The sequence below is a fragment of the Glycine max genome, chromosome 20 (assembly GCF_000004515.6).
Source record: "Glycine max cultivar Williams 82 chromosome 20, Glycine_max_v4.0, whole genome shotgun sequence".
Classification (NCBI taxonomy): Eukaryota; Viridiplantae; Streptophyta; class Magnoliopsida; order Fabales; family Fabaceae; genus Glycine; species Glycine max.
In genome coordinates, this window is record NC_038256.2 from 3,397,686 (window position 1) to 3,416,221 (window position 18,536).

Below are 18,536 nucleotides of genomic sequence, written 5' to 3' on the forward strand. Positions count from 1 at the left end.
AAAAAGTTAATTGATCAATGTCCGTCAACTTTTATTTGTTAAAGTTTTTAGTCACTAAAATTAAAAAAAAAAATTCAATTTTTAGTTCCTAAAATCACAATAAATAAATAAAAATTATGGGTTCAAGCTTTTATTTAGGAAAAAAAAAACTGAATTTTCTAAAAGTATAGGATCTCAACTAGTCGTCAAACAAAAGTTTTGGGACCACAAATCTTAATGGAAAAAAAATGAGGGATCTTGAGAAATCAAACATTTGGTTAGAGACTAAAAAATTAAATTTCAAAAAAGTTTAATTACTAAGAACTCAGTTAACCCTTTTAACTTTTATTGACTATTTTTTTCGACAATTGGTATCCTTTTCAGCTCATTGGATACTTTTATTCTCTATTCAACTAAATATTTTATTTCCTTTTCAGCTCACCAAACTTGATTTTATAGTATTAATGTTTTTATTTGAATATGTACGGCGATAATAATTATTGAGAGAGGCGCTTCAAGTTCAACAGAATCTTCCTTAGAATATGATCATAAAAGCCTAAAAAATTAAAGAAGTTGGAAATTTAAATTAAAAATAAAGTGCACTTATGTTTTCTTACTCTTTTAACCTTAAAATATAGGATTGCGTGTAGAATCTATCATCAGTTATAAAGTATAAAGTGGAAAGTAAACGATATATATTAAGAAAATACAACAACGCTTTACACAAAAATAACTACAATATTGAGATACTCCTAGAAATGAGTTTGTCTTTGAGCATTTAAAGATATTATTATTAATGAGTCAAATAGTATAGCATATTTTGACCAAGAATTAATTGCAATGTTAAGTGTCATGGGTAATTTTTTACCAAATTATGTTGATGCTAATGGAACTGTTCTTTAATCTCTTTATAATTTTTTCTGTGTTGGATGTATTTTATAATAACAATTTATATTTTACTATATTTTTTAGATATTTTTAAAATGAATTCTATAATTAAATGTCATTGATGCAGTTAAAACAAATATCATTATTGGAAATCGCATAAATAATTTTTTAAAATAATATATATTCATATAAATATGTAATTATTTAAAGTGACTTCTTTTTGAATTGGCTAAAAAGTATTATTTTATTTTTAGTTTAAAAAAACTATAATTGTGGGGTTCTCCGGGAATCTAAAAAGGGAGGGGATTGAACTTTTACCGCTTTATTTGTTAATTCAATCAAAACAACCCATTTTCATTAATCAATGTTTTCTGAAAAGATTATCACAACAAGATCATATGAAAAACAAAATTTGATGGCCCTTTAACACCAATTTCATTTCCAAAATTTAACAACAAAGCTAAGAGTCAAAGAGAATGAGAATTATACATAAAATTTATAATGGTTCAATTCTTAAGGGACCTTGTTTTAAAATCTCTTAGAACTTTCACTTATAGAGAATTAGGTATAAATACTATGCAAATATAATTCCCTAGATTTTACTATTTCCTTAAATCCTATAAGAGAAAGAATGAGAGTTCAAATCCTATCAACTCACAAAACTCTTGGTATATAAACCTAACCAAGATAAAAAAAAATGAATTTCTGAATAAAAACGAATACACCTTGATGTGTAGATCACAACATTTTCAAGTTCTTCTTCTAAGAATGATCAAATCATGATGAACATTAATGAATGAATCTTGATCAGCTTGCATTGAATCTTCAGAAGAAATATAATGAAATTCCCTTGACTCTCTTTAAGTATTTTTCTCAAAGTTAAAAGTGTATTAAGAGTCACAAATGAAAAGAACATAAAAAGATATTGATAACTACTAAATATGAGCTATTTTGATAATAAAAATATATTGAAAATATCTTTAAAAATATTTTATTTAGCAGTTATTTTTGGCTTAAATATTAAGATTTGATATTTTTCTTAATTATGGTGTGCAGATATAAAAACGAGGGATTAAAAGAGAAAAAGATCGAAGAAATATAAAAAATATCAATAAGGAAGATTTTTAGGATTAGGTCCAAGTCTACTCCAAAGGGAGTTAAGCCAAAGATCGAGGAGACACACTTTCTTCCATCCACCTCAACCTCCTAAAGTGTAAAAGTCTCTCATGACATGAGAGGTTAAATTATTAGATAGGGTCTGACAGACCTAAAAGCCAAATCGATGTATGATGTACTCACTATTTATCAATGCAATACCAGGTGTTTTCTTTTCTTTTCTATTATCTTTTCATGCATTATTCATCTTTTATATTTTGTTAAGGGTTAGATGCTCGAGAGATGGTAACTTCTAAATAAAATTTAAAGAAAATATGCATGCATTAGTTTTAGGGGTTAGACACTTGGAAGATGACAACTTCTAATAGAACAAAAAGAAAAGATTTCATAAAAGAAAGTCATTGCTAGACATATAATGATAATTTCATGCCGATGCATTTTTGCAAACATCTAGAATTCATACTTCATGCATTTTATTCATTGAATCTTTCCAAAGGAATTTGGAAGATAGATAAATAGAATAGACTAATCATCGTGAGGAATCAGGGACAAGTAAATGAACAGATGTGAGTAGGATAAATTCACCTATATTGATAAAGAAAAATCATAAAATTATACATCCTAGGCAGATAAAGCAGGCTAGGTCCCAACATCATCACATTCATGAGAACTTATCTTTTATTCATCTTATTTTTTTCTTATCTTTCTTATCTTTTATTTTTCTTTTCTTATCTTATTTTTTTATCTTCTATTTTTTTATCTTTATTATCTTTTAATTTAAATATTTTATCTTCTCTATCTTTTATCTCTTATCTTTCCTTTTAAATCTTTATCTTTCTGCATCTTTTATTTTAAATTTCTTATCTCTTGCTTGTAAATTTGATTTGCTTTAATCTAAGTACAAACAAAGTCCCCGTGGATTCGACACTCGGACTTCCAAGTACTTTATTACTTGTGACAAAATTTGATACACTTGCCAACGAGTTAACAAATATTTATAATTTTCACCGGTAAAACAGATTTAATCAATTGTCAAATATGGTAATCAAATAATTCTCCAAAATCCTATTTGTTCTACCTTTTCAAAAAATTTGTAATCCATTATCTCTTTTAGATAAAGAGTTTCTCATGCTTTTTGGAATAATTGATTAGCAATTGTGGTATTGATTATTCATCACACAAGGAGCACCTTAAGTTTCCAAAAGTAATCTAATGGATTATAGTACATGTTAATCAATTATCTCAAGCTATAAAGCCTCCCTCCTTCTAAAATTGTGTTCTATAATCGATTACTGAAACTAATAATTGGTTAATTGATCAAAGCTTGCCAAATTTCAAGTAGAAGAGAGGTATGTTGCTTGTTGTAACATTTTGTAATTGATTTCAAAACATTATAATCAATTACACTATATATGTTGAACTCATTGCTCTTAAGAAACTTAGAGATGAATCAATTTGTTTAACACCTTAGAATCATATTAATAATGTAAAAAAGAAGACTTAACCTAGAACAATCATCATGCCAGTCTAAAACAATCAATACAAATGTCACATCTATTAAACTTGTTTGACATTGTAAAATTATTAAACCAAAACTAAGACCTAAAGACATATCTTCAAGGTTTTAAGCTTTGGTCCAACAATAATTCGTCAATCAAAAATATGTTACTACTTTTTTATTTTATAAATGTTAAGCCAAAATCAATTTGTATTTAGTATTAAAAAAATATTATTTTATATAGTATCATAAATGAATGCATGAAGTCAAATATCCATTAATAAGACCACTAAAACTCGTTATCCTTCTTCCCGTAACTAATAATATTTGTGCATTCCAAACCTACTTTCTATTAAAATGTCTGACTAATTAATATTTTTTATTAAATAAAAAATAAAACAACTATTTTTTTTTTACTTTATGTTATAATGGGTATTATTCAATGGCCAAAAGTAATATTTTTTTAGAAATAATTAATTACACTATTTAATATTAATGTTTTTTAGTCAATATTTAATATTAACGTTAATTAAATATATGATATATCATATGAGAAGAAGGTAACTTATATGAGAGTGAGAGGGTATCTTATAATATTTTCACTATGTTAGATTAGACATGGCAATGGGGCAGAGCGGGAACGGGTATTGTCTCCCCAATCTTCGACCCCAACTCCCCCAACATATCCCCATGCTCGATAGTCAACGGGTTAAAATTTATTATCGCATCTCTGAACCCGTTAGGGGTATTGGGTATCTCTGACATTGTCCTGTATCCGATTCAAATTAGAAAAATATTTTTTTTTGTAAAAAAAATATTAAAAATTTGATTTTAGAAAAAATAAATTGATTGTTAAACATATATTTTTAACTACTTATATATCAATAAATTTATCATAGTGCATGTGTTTACAAAAATCGTTAAGAAAAGAATATTAAATTATTTCAAAAATTTAAAATAAAATTAACTAGTAATTAAAATTCTAGGCCTTTTGATTAAATTATGCAAAAAATTCTAAAAAATTTAAGTGACGGGGCGGGTCCGGATTCAGGGTCGGGACAGATGTAGTAATCACATACCCGTACCCGTACCCTACTTTTGATTATTGGAGAAAACCCAAACCCGAACCCATACCCGGTCAACTCGGATATTATCCATCAAAGTCGGGACCGATTCGGACAGATACTCACGGATACGAATTTTCTTGCCATGTCTATGTTGGATACCTCTGTTTTTAAAATTTGTTCCCACTTTTGGAAAGCCACATGACTGTCAATAATATACCTTTAATGTAAATTTCGGGTTGTGTTGGTTTTGGGTTTAAGACAAGGGGTTGGAATGTCTTCTCCTTGTTTAGCTGGCAATTGTCACCTTTTGATTAAAAAAAAGAAACAGAGATATTACAATTAGTTCCTCTAATGTGAACGAAATACTACTTCTTAGTCTAGGGTGATAATTAAGGAAATAAAAAGATAAAATTTTTTATTTAAAGTTATAGGGAGCACTTTTACTCATTCCAATAAAAATATTTTTTATTTTACTTTTTCAATATTCTTAACACATTAGTTAATATATATTTTCCTTAATTCATCAGTATTATTATTTGAGAGGACATATATGCCATGGCATCAAAATGATATCAATGTGTCAAATTACTGTATAACACCAAATCTCAATCATTCATTTTAATTTGATCTAACGACTCTTAGTAATTCACTAAAAAAGCTCACGTGACCCCTTTCTCCCCATTAAGCTCTCACAAATTTCTTATGTCCTTCCCATTGTCACATGGACCTCCCAGAATCGTAAAGCATGAACTATCACTGACTAACTAACACCCTTTTCAGGGTTGGTCCTTGAAAAGAAGGAAATTGGGAGATGGGGAGAGGGGGGAGGGGGCTATTGAAAATATTTAGACACTCTTATCTTAAAAAGTTTAATCAAATTTTATAGTTAAAAGAAATCTCAGCTTACAAATTCATACATAGTAGGCGACTAGGCGTTAAACGTTGGGAAAAATCTTTTCAAGCAGGCATATAGGTACTAGGTAGTATAAGAATTCTAACAGAACCTAGAAAAGCATTTAATTAATTCAAGTTTCCATATTGGGAAATTAAGTATGGAATCACCGATTCCAGTTTTATCTTTTCAAGATGTTCAAAAATAATAATACTCAATGCAATAAAAAAAAAATGAAATTTAATTGAAAAACTAATGATACTATCAGCATCCCCTACATGTCAGAATATATATCCAATAGCAGCACTAGGCGACTCAATGAACCTGTAAACAAGCACCACTTATTGAACTGAAAGAACAAATCAGAATCGAAGGGTAGTGGACTCAGTAGTGCTTAAATCAAAGCCTTGGTCAACTTCTCCTTTTACGATTGGTCAGTTTTTCCTTTGATGAGTTGCTGTTGTTTTGACTGATTTTCTTTATTTTGTGTTCATCATGGGACCTTTTTGGTCTTTGTATATTTTTTGGGCTGCTTCCCTTTTTACAGCTTGTGATTTGGAACTAGTCCGCTACTAATATTATATATTCTTATTTGCTGACGGAAAAAGCATTTGTTCCTATGCTGCTAATATACTAGCAAAGCTTCAATTTCCTGTTGTGACTTGTGAGTTTTCTTGGTAATTAACTTTGGAGCTGTGATGTACTGATTTGGGTGTCCATTTTTCAGATGGCTCTCCCAAACACCAGGATGCCTGTGGTGTTTTACTCCATGGTGTTGCTGATGATCAACAATTGCATTGAAGCGGTTTCGGTGAGATGAGATTATCACAGAACTGGATTCCATTTCCAGCCCCTTAAAAACTGGATGAACGGTTAGAATGAAGACTTTATTTCTGGACCTGCATTTTCGTTTTTGCATATCTTGCCATATTCTGTAGTTAGTTTTAATCGTTGACTGCATTATAAAAAACTAGAAAGCAACTGTGTCTCTTTGAAAAGGAGATGAATTAATGAATAGATTATGATCTTGTTTCAATTCTTTTGTGGACATATTGCAGTAGAGGTCTTCAATAGTCTACGATTATTGCACAAAGTGGTTTAAGTCAGGATGCGTTAATTTGCCCTGGGGTTTGTATGTGGTGTGGAGGACTGGCTGGTTTTATGTATTCACTTGGTGGGTCCTAGGCTTATTTGCTTACTCTGAGTTTCATTTACCAAATTAGTGCATTGCAGATAGTTTGATCCATATGTAGCTTTTCTAAAGTGGCTAAATAAATCTAATTTTATGTTTGATTGTATTGTAAGTGTGTGTAAATTTGGTATGTCCAGATGATGTTGGCATAATGTTCTTTCAGCATACTAAATAATTGTAGAGAGAAATTATTCAAAGATATGAATGAATTGGGATATGTTGCCCTTGGGGCAAATGATTTCAAAAGGTAACTTTACAAACTACTATACTAATGGAAATTTTGTAAATCGTAGAAGTGATTAGTTTGAACCGATTGTTTTGGTTCCTCTCTTTCTGTGCATGTAATGTAGGACAGTGGACAACTTAAGATATTAGTGCTAATGAGGGAAATTATTCATAGTTATGAATGAATTGACCCTAGATTGGGGTATGTTTCCCTTGGGGCATATGATTTCAGAAAGAAACTTTACAAACTACAACAGAAATTTCATTTTAGTAAATCATATTCAGATAAGTTTGAATTCATTGTTTTGGTCCCTCTTTCTGTGTATGTAATTTAAGGTGGATGACTTAGGATTTTAGTGTTAATGCATCACGTTTTCGATTTTCCTACACGTTTTATAATCAATAAATCCTTTAGCTTTTCATAAAAAAAAAATGAAATTCTTGTTTTAATCATTGACTGTAAGTGTTGGTAGTTGATTAGATGATAGTTGATAGTTGATAGTTTTAGAGAATTGTTTTAGAAAGAAGGCTATATCATTGATTTCTTGGATTGTCAATTACAACATACCAATTGCCTATTTATAGGCTCAAGTCACCAACCTCTCAATGGTGGTGAATGTTTCTACATTACTTTAGGTCTTTCTAGAGTTTTCATGATAGATTAGTATCATGATAGTTCTAAATTATTCTATCTTATACATAGACTTATAGTTCTAGATTGTTCTACCATATTCATACATATTATAGTTCTAGATTGTTCTACCATATTCATACATATTATATTTAAGAATATTCTAGAAATTTGTAGCAATTTCAACACTCCTCCTTGATGCAAATTTCTGTGACTCCGAGCATAGCTCATAATTCTTCAAATCTTGGTCTCGACAAAGCCTTCGTGAATATGTCTGCAATTTGATCTTCTGTTCTGCAGTAGTCGAGTTTGATCTCTTTAGTTGTTTCAGCTTCTCTGATAAAGTGATACTTGATTGCTATGTGTTTTGTTCTGTTGTGATGAACTGGATTCTTCGCCATTGCAATTGCTGATTTGTTGTCGTAGTTGATTTTAGTAGGCTTATCTTGTTTTTCTCCCATGTCTTCAAGTATCCTACGAATCCATATAGCTTGACTCGTTGCTTCAGTAGCTGCCACGTACTCTGCTTCTGCTGTTAATTGTGCTATTGTAGCTTGCTTCTTCGACGCCCAAGAGAACATTCCTGATCCTAGTGAGAAAGCATAGCCAGAGGTACTCTTCATGTCATCTGCTGAACCTGCCCAATCACTGTCGGTGTAGCCAAGTAATTCTGAGTTGGTTTCGGTAGTATACCATATACCGAACTCTTTTGTTCCTTGTAGATTCCTCAAAATTCTTTTTCCTGCTCCAAAGTGTATTTGACTTGGGCTTTGCATGAATCTTGATAGAAGACTTGTAGTATACATCATGTCAGGCCGTGTAGCTTGAGGCTTGATGTAAAGTGTAGGCTCACTCTTGCTCCTCCTGAATCCTCGATCCATGAAATACTGATCGATTCTGCTATACCATGCTCGAGGTGCTTGCTTCAAACCGTAGAGTGCTTTTCTTAGTCTTAACACTTTGTTTTCTTTGCCTTCAGACACGAATCCTTGTGGTTGCTCCACATAGATCTCTTCTTCAAGTACGCCATTAAGGAAGACAGATTTGACATCTAGTTGATGGATACTCCATCCTTTTTGTGACGCAAGAGCTATTAGAGCTCTTATGGTATCAAGACGAGCTACTGGTGCAAATGTCTCATTGTAGTCAATTCTGGGTTGCTGTGAGTAACCCTTAGCTACTAGCCTTGCCTTGTGTTTCTGTATGGTTCCATCAGGGTTGAGCTTTGTCTTATAGACCCACTTAACCCCAATGATATCTTTTCCATGGGGACAATTTACTAACTCCCATGTGTTGTTTTTCTCGATCATCTGTATCTCTTCTTCCATTGCCTTGACCCATACTTCCTGCTTTGACGCTTCTTCAAAGCTTCCAGGTTCAAGTATGGCCAAGTTACAGGTTTTTTATATGTCCACCAAAGATCTCACTCGTCTTGGAGTAGACTCTGGTGACGATAGTTCTTGATCTTGTTGTTGTGGTGGAGGTGAAGGTGGTTCACCTGGGTCTTCTTCCTCAGCTTCTTCTTGAGGTAGTTGAGTGGGTATAAGAACGTTCTTCTCCACTTTTTCTTCATCCCAATTCCATGAAGCATATTCATCAACTTCAACATCTCGACTGATGACGAGTTTCTTAGTTTGCAAGTTGTAGACACGGTAGCCCTTAGAGATATTGCTATACCCAAGGAAGATACCTCGTATAGTCTTGTCTTCAAGCTTGTGCCTCTTCATGTCTGGAATATGAATGTAGCATATAGATCCAAAGACCCTTAGGTGCTTTGCTGATGGCTTCTTCCCGTTCCAAGTTTCAATTGGAGTCTTGTCTTTTACAGACTTAGTTGGACATCTGTTGAGTATGTAAACAGCAGTGTAGACTGCTTCAGCCCAAAATGTGTTAGGTAGTCCCTTTTCCTTGAGCATCGATCTAGCCATCTCCATAACTGTGCGATTCTTTCTCTCGGACACTCCATTTTGTTGAGGAGAATATGCGACTGTAAGTTGTCTCTCAATGCCTTCATCCTCACAAAATCTTTCAAACTCGCGAGAGGTGTACTCTTTGCCGCGATCACTTCTTAGTACTTTTATCCGTTTTCCACTTTGATTTTCAGCAAGGGCCTTGAACTTTTTGAATACTCCAAAGACTTCTGATTTTTCTTTTAGAAAATATACCCATGTCATTCTAGAGAAGTCATCAATGAAGAGTATGAAGTACCTGTTGTTCCCATGTGATGGCGTCCTCATTGGTCCACAAACGTCCGTATGTATCAGCTCCAATAGATCTTTCGCTCTCCATGCTCCACTTGTTGAGAAAGGAAATCGGTGTTGCTTACCAATAAGACATCCTTCACACACTTCATTGTTCTCCTTTATGTTTGGAAGATCTCTCATCATGTTCTTCTCATGTAACAACTTCAAGGCATGTGAGTTGAAGTGGCCAAATCTTCGATGCCATAGCCATGAATCATCAACTTGTACCTTCATGGCAATGTTTGTTGCATATTTTAAATTTAGAGGGAAGCTTCTATTGCTTTTATTCATCTTTACTTGGGCTATCTCAGACCTTTTATTTTTGTTGTCTAAGATTTTGCATACACCTCCTTCAAAGTGAAGTGTGTAGCCTCTCTCCATCATTTGGCCAATGCTTAGAAGATTTTCTTTTAGGCTGGGAACTAGTAAGACATCATGGATGAGTCGCGTACCTTTATCTGTCTCCACCATGACAGTGTCTTTGCCTTTTGATTCAACCACACTTCCATTTCCCAGTCGAACTTTGACTTTGACAGACTCATCAATACTTTTGAAAATGTCTCATCCTTGGCCATGTGGTTGTTACATCCACTATCCAAGTACCAATTTCCTCCCTTTTCTTTTATTGAGTCTTGAGTGGCGTAGAATGTACATTGTTCTTGATCATGCTCCTCTGCGATATTAGCTTGATGCCTATTTTTGTTGCAACAATTTTTCTCTACGTGCCCGAACTTCTTGCAATGGTTGCATTGTGGCATATTACGAAACCAACAATTTTTCTCTGCGTGGCCTTGCCTTTTGCATATATTGCATGGAGGATTTTTATCTGTTTTGTTCTTAAGGAAATTCCTAGAACCTTCTCTTCTTCTAGAAGTTTCTCCATAATTTTTCTTTCCTCTATTTTCTTTGTTTTGGGACTGAAATTTAAACTTTGACTGGAAGGCATTTTCAATTGTATCTTCTTTATGCCTATACAGTCTTTACTCATATGCTTCAAGAGAGCCCACAAGTTCTGTCTCTGATAGAGTGGACAGATCTTTGGTTTCCTCAATCGTTGTCACGATTGGGTCAAACTTTTGGGGCATAGTAATTAGAATTTTCTCAACAATTTTCTTGTCAAGAATATCTTCCCCAAAAGCTCTCATTTGATTAACTATTTCTTTAACTTTAGAATAGTAATCTTTAACTGTCTCAGACTCCTTCATCTTCAATAGTTCAAAATCTCTTCTTAGAGATTGAAGTTTAACGACACGTACCTTAACACTTCCTTGAAACTCCTCCTGCAATGTGTTCCATGCTTCTTTGGCAGTCTTAGCTCCCATAATTCTTGGGAAAATTGGATCAGTCACCGCTTGTTGCAAGGTGAACAACGCCTATGAATTTTTCTGTTTATTTTTCTTCAACTCTTTTTCTTGAGATGCATTAAGAGCTGAAGTATCCGCGGGAATGGTGAAGCCTTCTTCTACTATGCCCCATAAATCTTGAGATGAAAAATATGTTTCCATTTTAACACGCCAGAAATCATAATTTTCACCATTGAAGATAGGGACAGAAATATTTGACGATTGAGTAGTGTTATCCATAGCTTAGAAAAAATATTATTAGAGTGGGTTAATAGTACAAAGGAAATTTTTGAAGTAGTTGGAAGGATTTTGGAATGGTAGGTAGGTAATATAACTACGCCCAATGTATGACCGAACGTAGCTCAGATACCACTGTTGGTAGTTGATTAGATGATAGTTGATAGTTGATAGTTTTAGAGAATTGTTTTAGAAAGAAGGCTATGTCATTGATTTCTTGGATTGTCAATTACAACATACCAATTGCCTATTTATAGGCTCAAGTCACCAACCTCTCAATGGTGGTGAATGTTTCTACATTAATTTAGGTCTTTCTAGAGTTTTCATGATAGATTAGTATCATGATAGTTCTAAATTCTTCTATCTTATACATAGACTTATAGTTCTAGATTGTTCTACCATATTCATACACATTATAGTTCTAGATTGTTCTACCATATTCTATACACACTATAGTTCTAGATTGTTCTACCATATTCATACATATTATATTTAAGAATATTCTAGAAATTTGTAACAATTTCAACAGTAAGTCTGCTTTATTAAGAACTAGAAAGAAACTGTGTCCCTCTGAAAAGGATAATTATAGGATAATCGTAAATAGCAATTATTCAAAGTTATGAATGAATTAATGACCCTAAATTGGGATTTGTTTCCCTTGGGGCATATGATTTCAAAAGGCATTTTAGTAAATCATGATCATATTCAGATAAGTTTATTTAAATAAATTGTTTTGGCCCCTCTCTTTCCGTGTCTGTAATGTAGGACAGTGGATCTAGCTCTTCATACAAAAAAAATGGCATTCTTGTTTTAGGCTATTTTGATAATTGATAGAAAGAGAAGGGAAAGGGATGAAATGTAATAGTTTTTAATGTTTTTTTTTTGGAGTAAGAAACCAAGATTGAAATTAAAAGTGCAACATAATGTAATAGTGTTTATTATGATTTTCTCCCTTGTACTCATGCACATCATTGTAGTAAGTTTAATCCTTAAAGATGAAACTTTTCTTTCATTTGCATCAAATAAGTAGACTACTTCTGCATTTTGATAACATTGTGTAAAAAGTTTGACAGTAAAATTTAATATTATTCTTTTTTTTTATAAGAAATGAGTAATTTTAACCATTCATATAACATTAAAATGTGTACCAAAAAATAATACATTAAAATACATGCTTCCTTTACTTATTTTGACAGTCTCATGCTATCATATATAAACATATTATGTAGAAATTTTATAATTTTAGTTTTCATTACCAATCAAGCTAATAACTTTCTTTCCTTTGCATGTAATCCTTTCATGGTTCCTATATCTCTGTAACGATGTGTCAATCACATGCAGATCCAAACGGTAAGCAAGAACTTTATAATTCTATTATATTTTACTTTAAATTTTTCAATGACAACCATCCATATATTTGTGTACACCATCTCACACTTTTAATTGTCAACAATGCAGGGCCAATGTACTACAATGGAGTGTACCATCTGTTCTACCAGTACAATCCCAAAGGGACAGAATGGGGTAACATAGTGTGGGCGCACTCGGTGTCCAAGGATCTGATAAACTGGAATGGCATTGAACATGCTATTTATCCATCAAAGCCCTTTGACAAATTTGGCTGCTGGTCAGGGTCTGCTACCATAGTCCCCGGTAAGGGGCCCATGATCCTCTAAACTGGAGTTATAGACAAAAATAACACTCAAGTGCAATGCTATGCCGAACCAGAAGACCCAAATGACCCACTTCTTCGGAGATGGGTGAAACCAGACAGGCTCAACCCAGTTGTGGTAGATAAAGATGCTAACCAAACTGAATTTCGTGACCCCACAACAGCTTGGTGGGGAAAGGACGGTCACTGGAGGATGCTGGTGGGCAGTGTAAGGAAGCGCAGAGGAATAGCTTATCTATACAGGAGCAAGGACTTCATGACATGGGTTCCAGCCAAACACTATCCATTCCATGGGTGGTACGGGTATGTGGGAGTGCCCCGACTTTTACCCAGTTTCAGTTATAGGAAATGTAGTGGGGAATCCAGTGAAACATGTGTTGAAGAACAGCCTTGACGATACTAAGTTTGATTACTACACTGTGGGGACCTATCTGGAGGATAAGGATAGGTATGTGCCTGACAACACTTCTGGATGGTTGGGGCGGACTTAGTTATGATTATGGCAACTTCTATGCTTCCAAATCGTTTTTTGACCCCAGCAAGAACCGGAGGATCTTATGGGGTTGGGCAAACGAGAGTGATAAACCAAAAGACAATTTTTGGAAAGGATGGGCAGGAATTCAGGTACTGAATTTATATTTATGCATTTCCTTTAACCCAAGGTTAAAATAAAATAGAGTTTTGTTCTCTTATTTTATATTTCATATGGTTTTATCTTTTGTTTATAAGTCCTAAGTAATAGGAGTTTGATAGGTTGACTGTAGTTGCACTCCTTATTTTCTGGTTGGTTTTGATAAAAGTTGGTATTCCACGAGTGGTGGTAGTAGTTACTGGTTCAGGGCTATTTGGAAAGCCAGTATTTTTATCAGTTTCAATAGATGCAGCTACAGGCCAGGGTACACTAATTTCTCTTAAATTGTTCAATCTAATCAGGAGACAATATATTTTATATTGTTAAATACTCTGACATAAAATTATTCAGTTTAAATGTAAAATAAAAAAATTTGTTTGTAAGAAATTAAATTTTGCCTCCATCTTGCTCTTGCCTTTCTTTTTTTTATACCCTAACTATTCTCTTCACCGCCCAATCTTACATATGTTTTCAATATTTTTTTTCTTGGATTGAGAGAGATAATTCTAGATTTATTCAATCTTTGCTCGATTCTGAATCTCTAACTCCCTTTCATGTTTTTTCTTTGGCATTCAGCTATAAGTGTTTTATTTTTGTATCCTTATACAAATTAAAGGAATTGTAATATGCATGTATGTGTCTGGTAAAATAATTAGGCGATTCCACGAACTGTGTGGCTCGATTTTACTGGGAGACAATTGGTGCAATGGCCTGTTGAAGAGTTAAACAGTCTCAGAGGCAAAGAAGTTAACATAGACAATCAAAGGCTTGAGAAGGGAGATTATAGTGAAGTAAAAGGAATCACTGCAGCCCAGGTCTAATTCTTAATTATGCATTAATGAGTGTATGTTCATACAAATAAACACATATAACGGTATTATATAACTGCTGGCAGATGTTGAAGTTACGTTCGCCTTTTCAAGCTTGGACAAGGCAGAGGCATATGATCCTAAGTGGGTAAAGGCGCAGGATCTATGTGCTGAAAAGGGTTCAAAACTATAGGGTGGGGTTGGACCATTTGGACTTCTACTTTGGCTTCTCAAAATCTGGAAGAGTTCACTCCTTTGTTTTTCAGAGTTTTCAAAAGTCCAAATAAGCATATTGTTCTCTTATGCTCTGATGCGAGAAGGTTAGTCTATTCCAAATTGGGTTGAGAACTTCTAGTTTTCTTTCTATCTTCATGATAGGATGGGTTTTAGGACCAAAAGAGATCAAATAAGTGATTGGAGAATTGCATTTGATAGGGTTAGGTTATTTTAATTATATGTTATTTTGTTATTTTGTATTTCCTTCGAATTGGTTATTTTTGTTTTTGATATTTCTAAATAGTTCATCTTTGAAGAGTGATCTGTACAAACCCCAATTTGCTGGGTTTGTAGATGTGGATTTGGCCACAGATAAGAAGATTTTTCTTAGGAGTTTGGTATGTGCAAATTCAATTCCATTTGGTGCTTATATATAGCATTTATGAGCTCCAAAATACTAATGTATAATTATTTAATATTCTTTGTTTTTTCAAATGAATGGAAGATTGATCACTCAGTTGTGGAGAGTTTTGGAGCAGGAGGGAAGACAAACATTTTGTCCCGGGTCTATCCTGAGCTAGCAGTGATGAACCAAGCGTACTTGTTTGTGTTCAACAATGGTACTGAACCAATCGTGGTGGAAAACCTGAAAGCTTGGAGCATGATATCTGCTGATATAAAATGATCAGCCAGTAGCAATTGAAGTCCAAGTTAGTTAGGTTGCTACTGGTAGTTATGCCAGGGTGAGTGGAACTAAGACATATCATTAATTAGTTTTTAATTCCTGTTGGTTAGTTACCCATGTAAACAGTGAGATACTTTTCTTTATAAATACCTTTATGCAATGAGAATCGTTTTCTTCATTCAATCTTCTCCGTTGTTCATATCTCTCAGCTTGTAATACTTAAAATTTGACATAATGTGATTTATCTGTTTCTTGCATTGTCTTTGGTTGACCTACGATATTTGTGTGTCACATATAGTTCTATTTAGGTTCTCTGTTCATTTGTCTAGATACAGTTAATATGACAGCCCATTCATAAATGAGAAGGGATCCAAGCGCTTTGTAAAAATCACAATATCATAGGTCAACCAATCAAAATCACCAAATACTTTCAATTGTTGAATGTGTAGATTGTTTGCGTGCTTGGTCATTTGAGAAGTTGTGATGATTGGATGACTCACCAACAAATGAACTGACTTGATTAACAGTGTGAGGCTGGATTTTGTTGTGCTGCAGAATAGTTAGCAGCTCTTGAATTTGATCAGGAGTGAATTGAGGAAACAAAGTCTTCTGAGTGGGAAACCATGTTTGTAGCAACATGGGTTGTTAGATTTAAGCTTAAAACCAATTAGCACCAAGTGAAGTTATCCAACAAATATTTAAGTTGCATCCTGAAAATTGAAGCAGGCAATATGAAATTTCCTGACATTATTTCCCATTTTATGACATTGTTTCCCATTCTATTACAAAAGGTACATTGTTTCACTGTGATTTCCTCTTCCTTGAGTGAACCTCTTCCTCTTCATCTTACATTGTTTCGCTAGGTGCATCTCTTCCTCTTCCTCTTCCATTATTAAAGGTAATTTTGGTTTTCAAATGAATAATAGTTCTGGTTTTCAGATGAAGTGACCAAAACCTTCTAATCAACAATTCCATTTAGTGACTTGTCCTTCCTCTTGAATAACGAGAGAAAATACCTTGCTAATTGAAGGCAAGGATTTCGAAAGCAAAATCCGAGTTCTAGCAGTTCCATAAGCTTCTCCAACACATTTAAGAAAGCAAATTACACAATCTTATTCTGTCTGCTGTTTAATCGCATTCTTATCACAATTACAATTTGGAGTAGCTAGTGAAAGCTCAAGCCAAAAAACATACTCCGAGAATATGAGTGAGCATTATGCCACTAAAAACAACTCATTTTTTTAAACTATACTTGACACTTGTTAGTAATTTGATTCTTGTCATAATAATTATATTATTTGATTCATTAATAATAATATCTTTGACCCATTGATTAGAAAATCTCATTTATTAATATTAGTATTTAATAATATTTGATGCTATACTCCTTTTCTGGCCGTTGTTTATTTTATTAATAATATCATTTACTTGTCACATTAAAATTCCTTGTAATTGATGATTATCTCTCTAAGCAATTCTCTACTTAAGGCTGAAAGAACAGGAAGCTCCACAACCACAGTGCACTTGATTTCAATTTCTATTCCCCAACTTCAATTTTTGAGCCTTCTATATATCATCCATCGTATTCTAACAAAGATGCTGAACTTGAAGCACCTCTCTATAATTTGCAGCATTCTTGTTGTGGCTATCATTTCAATGTCAGCATGTCATTGCAGAGTTTTGCAACCAAATGATTTGAAACTCATTGAGGAAACTTGCAAGAGAACCCCAAATCCTAATCTTTGTCTTCAACTCCTAAAAGCTGACCCCCGTGCCCCTAGCGCTGATATTGCAGGCCTTGCATTGATTTTGGTCGATATGATCAAAGCCAAAGCAACCGAAGCCGAGAAAACAATCAAGCAACTTCTTAAGCAGGGTGGGAACAAGAAAGCCTTAAGTGAATGTGCTGATGATTACGATGGGATTTTGATGCTTGATGTGCCAACTGCCACTAGGGCTGTGAGGGGAGACCCCAAATTTGCAGAAAATACGGTAAGTGACTGTGCTGTTGAGGCTGATTCTTGTGAGAATGGCTTCCATGGGAAATCACCACTCACCCATGTGAATAATGGTATGCGTGATGTGGCGAATGTGGCAAGGGCTATTATTAGGAATTTGCTCTAGGTACTCATTATTTGCTGTTTGTCTAGAGAGGAAAAAAAAAGTGTCATTTATAAACTGTCCAAATATAAAAGGATAATGAGAGACATTATTGTATGAAAATGAAATCTATTTGGTTGAATGTTATTGGAAATTGTTGACTTGTGTGTTGTTCAGGCATTTTCTGTGTTAGTGTGATAATTAAGATTGGGCAAACCAACAGAATTTATAAATATATACTAGTTTGTTTTATTTGTTTATGATGCTCAACGGAGATTTAGCTAGGATGAAAAAGAACTCATTGTTTGAAGATTTTTGTTTTCTTGTGAACGCTTAAATTTGTTTATGATGCTCAATGCTTAAATTTTGGTTTCTTGTCCTATTTTTTTAAAAAATACTATTATCGATCATATCATTTAAAGAATAATAGGGTAATGTATAAAATTTTTAAAAATCAACATCAATTTTTTATATTACAAAATTCTAACGTCTTATCCAATGGCTGTTATTAAAATGAATTTTTAATTTCTTACCAGTGGTCATCAAGGAATCATACACACATTTGGTTGTAAGATGACTGGGGCAACAAGGAACGGAGTGGCGGACCTATGCAGTTGATGGGGTGTATTTGACTCTGTAACTTTTAAAGAAATACAAATATATATATTTATTGTTGTTATTTTGTACACCCCTAATTTTATTATTTTAACCCCTGCTCTTATGTTTTCAATCGTTCTCAAATTTTATCTTGTGTTCGTAGAGTTTTTAATCCTAACCTTTTTTAAATTCAATTTTTAGTCCTTAAACAAAAGTTTGTTGAGTTAATATCCCTAAACTATTTTTTTAAAAATTTGACTTTTAGTTCCTAAGCAAAAACTTGACCGGTCAAGCACTACTACAAAAAACACATTTAGCATCGTCAAATTAACATCGGTTTTACACAAAACTGATGTTAAGGTAAACGTGGTGGCATATATGTAAATAATGTATATTCCTTAACATCGGCTTTTTGTATAACCGATGTTAATTAAAAGACGTTAACATCTGTTTTTAAAAAAACCGATGTTAACACCATTCGTTAACATCGGTGTTTTTAAAGCCGATGTTAACAT

General features: G+C 33.3%; 1 protein-coding gene and 1 pseudogene across 1 annotated transcript; both read left to right on the forward strand.

Moving 5' to 3' along the window:
- Nucleotides 1-6,272: 6,272 nt before the first annotated feature.
- On the forward strand, nucleotides 6,273-15,324 carry LOC100783339 (beta-fructofuranosidase, insoluble isoenzyme 1-like; annotated as a pseudogene).
- Nucleotides 15,325-16,817: 1,493 nt separating this feature from the next.
- On the forward strand, nucleotides 16,818-17,448 carry LOC100783878 (cell wall / vacuolar inhibitor of fructosidase 1). Its single transcript, XM_003556661.5, has one exon. It carries the CDS (start codon nucleotides 16,921-16,923, stop codon nucleotides 17,446-17,448), a length of 528 nt encoding a protein of 175 aa, XP_003556709.1. The 5' UTR covers nucleotides 16,818-16,920.
- Nucleotides 17,449-18,536: the final 1,088 nt, after the last annotated feature.